Here is a 3,589-nt window from a genome sequence, read left to right as displayed (position 1 = left end):
GAACATGGCATTCCTTGTGACAAAATAGAGCTCTGGGAAATCACTTCCCTCTCTGAAAATCCTTTAATCCAGCCCCACCCTATCTCAGGGTGGTTCTCCTGAGCCCTACCCTAGGATGTATATAAATGCTGTGCTGAGTGCAGGGCAAGCATTGCCAGACTGAAGTCTGCATCCTCCAAGGAGAGCAGCTCACCAACAGCAACAAGCACTGTGCAGGACCAGAATCAGGACCAAGGTGAGTAGTGATCAATCAGGGGTTTTGCCTTATGTAGAGCAGGGGTGGGCCAGAGAGATCAAAGTGGGGATGGGGAGGGAAGGGGCGTTGTGTTTCTTGCTGGACCAGAGCTTAGCTCCCACAATTTCCTTTGTGCTCACTGTGTGAGGTTCTAGAGGGCAACTTTCTGACTATCTGGTGTCTATCTTCCTTATACTGAGTCCCAGAATTAAGTTCCCTTTCCTCCTCTAATATGAATGGGGTCATTTTCCCATTCACGGAGACTTGACAACTGTGGAGCAATATTACTTGAAACAGGGGACCCTAATGCACGAGGGACCCTAATGCACGAGCAATTCCTTTGGTCTTAGGAGAGTAAACTTGGAGAAGCCCTTGAGTCTAGAACTGTTCTGGTCATCAGAGAGACACATCCCTTAGAAACCCATATTGAGTTCAGGACAATGACTGAGTGTGTAACTGTTTTCCTGGCAGGAGAGAGCCTGAGGGTTTCAACTTTCTGAGGAAAATCACCCCCGACTTGCACTTTCCCACACCCAAGGATGGAGGTGTGGGAAGCCCTGGCCAAAATGCAGCCAGACCTCATCTGTCGCATCTGCCTGGACTACATCAATGACCCTGTCACCATCGACTGCGGCCACAGCTTCTGCGACTCCTGCATCCACATGTCATCGAAGGAACTGCAGGACACATTCCCTTGTCCCGTGTGCCCGCAGTCCCGCCAGGAGATGCGCGTCAGTGCCAACGCCCAGCTGGGCAGGCTGGTGGACCTGGCCAAGCTCCTGCACAGCTCCAGGAGCAGCGAGATGGCAGTGGCAGAGGAGGGCAGGTGTGAGGAGCACAGGCAGGGAGTGAGCCTCTTCTGCGAGGATGACCAGGAGCTGGTGTGTCCCCAGTGCGCCCAGGGCCCTACCCACCAGAGCCACCAGGTCAGGTCCATAGGCGAGGCAGCGGCTCATCACAGACAGAGGCTTGGTGACTGCATCAAGTCCCTGAAGAAGCAGCTGGTAGAGCTGCAGAAGCTAGAAGTCGCCCAAGACAGAAACATCCTGCAGCTGAGAGAGGACATGGGAAAGCACAGGAATCAACTGGCCTTGGAATTTGAGCAGCTCACCCAGTTTGTGGAGCGTGAGCACGAGGCCGCGCTCTGCAGGCTGACAGAAGAGGACAAACGCCTGCAGCAGCAGCTCAGGGCCAACCTGGAGGCCTACTCGGACCACATCTCGGAGCTGAAGGACCTCAGACGGGAGGTGGCAGAGCGGAGCGTGATGTCTGAAGCGATGGTGCTGAGGGGCGTGAGGGGCCTGCAGCAGTGCTATGCGGGCCTGCAGCCCCCGGCCGTGCAGCCCCTGCGCTTCTGGCCCGTGGCCTACAGCCTCCCTCCTCTGCACTCGCTGCTCAACAGCATCATCCGGAGATTCCGAGAGCGCATCAGCCTGGACCCCGACACGGCCCACCCCAGCCTGCGCGTGTCCCAGGACCTCCAGTCGGTGACCTGCGTGAGGGAGAGGTCCAAAGGGGATGGCGACCCCTGGCCCTGGGATGACACCGCCCAGCTGGTGGTCCTGGGCCGGGAGGGCTTCGCCTCTGGCTGCCACTACTGGGAGGTGCAGGTGGGTGTCAAGCCCGAGTGGGCCGTGGGCGTGTGCAGCGTGGTCCCTTCTGCGCAGACCTCGCGGCCTCTGGCGGCTCCCAAGAGATGCTGGACGCTGCAGCTGCAAGACGGCGACTACCTGGCCGTGAGTGCGGGGCTGTGCCTCTGGCTCTCAGGGACCAGCCCACGGCTATCGGCGTTTACCTGGACTGGGAGCTGGGCCAGCTTTCCTTCTACAACTTCGCCGACGGGTCTCACCTGCACTCGTTCACCGAGCCCTTTGCTCAAGAGCTCAAGCCCTACTTCTGCTTGGGGCCCGACTCCGCCCCTCTCTCTGTGGGCGCTGGTGGGGCTGAGGATGGGTGAGCATATCCTGGGCTTCCCCCATGCATCATGTGGTCAGCTTGTGTTCTTGTAAATTTGGAATTCTTTGCATTAGGTGTCGATGGTTAAGGTTGATGTGAAGAACTGTTCCCATTTTGTAACTCTTTGTAATTTTTAATGCCAACTATTTTATAGCTTTATGTCTATTTCGGTTAATAAGTTATACTTCCTTTCCTCAACATGTTATTGTCAAAGACATTGCAAACTTTTCTGATCCAGTTTTACTAGACCTGGGAGGTGGGAGGTCCCTGGGACTTTTGGCTTATTTTTAACACAGGTTGTTTATTCTTAGAGAATATGTGTATTTCACCAGTTTTCCTCAATTCTGTAACACTTTAGCAGTTTCCTCTGAGCATGGATCAAGGATTATCCACTTTGCCCAGTTTGATGAGGACCAAATAATAAAATAAATAAATAATTATAAAAACAAAGATCTGAATTTGTTATTAATATATTGCTACACTTACAAACAAAATTACGAATCAGATGTCACACACTTTTGCAGTTCCCCCACTCAGAAATGTTTTATTTGGGGCTGGAGCAATTGCATAGCGGGTAGGGCTTTTGCCTTGCACGTAGCTGCCCCAAGTTCGATTCCCTGCATCCCATATGGCCCTGTGAGCACTGCCAGGAGTAATTCCTGAGCGCAGAGCCAGAAGTAACCCCTGTGCATTGCCGGGAGTGACCCCCAAAAGAAAAATAATAATAATAATAATAATAATAATTTATCTGAGTCTTGTTATATAAATACCTTTTTCTCCTCCTGGCAAGAGAGAGCCCAAGGAGCTCTGCCTTGTGAGGAATAAAACTCCAGTTCTGCCCTTCCCACAGCTGAGAATGGAGGTGTTGGCAACACTGGCCAAAATGCAGGCAGAGCTCATCTGTCCCATCTACCTGGACTACTCAGTCATCATCGACTTGGAGCACAACTTCTGTGACTGCTGCATAAGCCTCTCACGAAAGGACATGCAGGACAGATACTATTGCCCTGTCTGCGGGCAGCCCCACCAGGAGAAGAGTGTCAGTGCCATTGCCCAGCTGGGCAGGCTGGTTGACCTGGCCAAGTTCACTACCGCTCCAAAATGCTCACGTTGTTTTCCCTCCCACTCTAAGGTGCTGAGTCTTTCCACCTCAGAGGTGTTCAATAGTCCTGCTTTGGAGCAGCAATAGGGAATGTGATTAGGTAGACTTCCTTTTCAGAGGAAAACCTCATTAATGGCTGCCCCCACGTGTCTATTTGCCTGTATTATGTCCACAACACACCTGTAAATAATCACCCTTCACTCCAACTTCCTAGAAGGAAGTTTTACTTGTGAATCCTTTGCCAGCAGAAAGAGCAACTCAATTTGGGTCATGTTAGGTACTGAATGATTCATGTA

At 52.4% G+C, this 3,589-nt stretch overlaps 1 protein-coding gene across 1 annotated transcript; it reads left to right on the top strand.

The window, feature by feature from the left end:
• The first annotated feature begins 774 nt into the window (after nucleotides 1-774).
• On the top strand, nucleotides 775-3,380 carry LOC130020477 (tripartite motif-containing protein 75-like). The gene is made up of 2 exons (XM_056111084.1): nucleotides 775-1,971; nucleotides 3,042-3,380. The coding sequence occupies exons 1-2, from the start codon at nucleotides 775-777 to the stop codon at nucleotides 3,378-3,380; spliced, it is 1,536 nt and encodes a 511-aa protein (XP_055967059.1).
• The last annotated feature ends 209 nt before the right edge of the window (nucleotides 3,381-3,589 follow it).

The sequence above is a fragment of the Sorex fumeus genome, unplaced genomic scaffold (assembly GCF_029834395.1).
Source record: "Sorex fumeus unplaced genomic scaffold, SorFum_2.1 ptg000012l, whole genome shotgun sequence".
Classification (NCBI taxonomy): domain Eukaryota; kingdom Metazoa; phylum Chordata; class Mammalia; order Eulipotyphla; family Soricidae; genus Sorex; species Sorex fumeus.
Note: the sequence above shows the minus strand (reverse complement) of the source record. Positions and strands in the feature narration are given on the sequence as shown.

What these genes read in the sequence shown, in the direction of transcription:
- LOC130020477 (XM_056111084.1), top strand. Translation starts at nt 775, where the DNA reads ATGGAGGTGTGGGAAGCCCTGGCCAAAATGCAGCCAGACCTCATCTGT. An exon ending in AAGACGGCGACTACCTGGCC is followed by an intron (nt 1,972 to 3,041) that starts GTGAGTGCGGGG and finishes CCCTTCCCACAG; the next exon opens with CTGAGAATGGAGGTGTTGGC.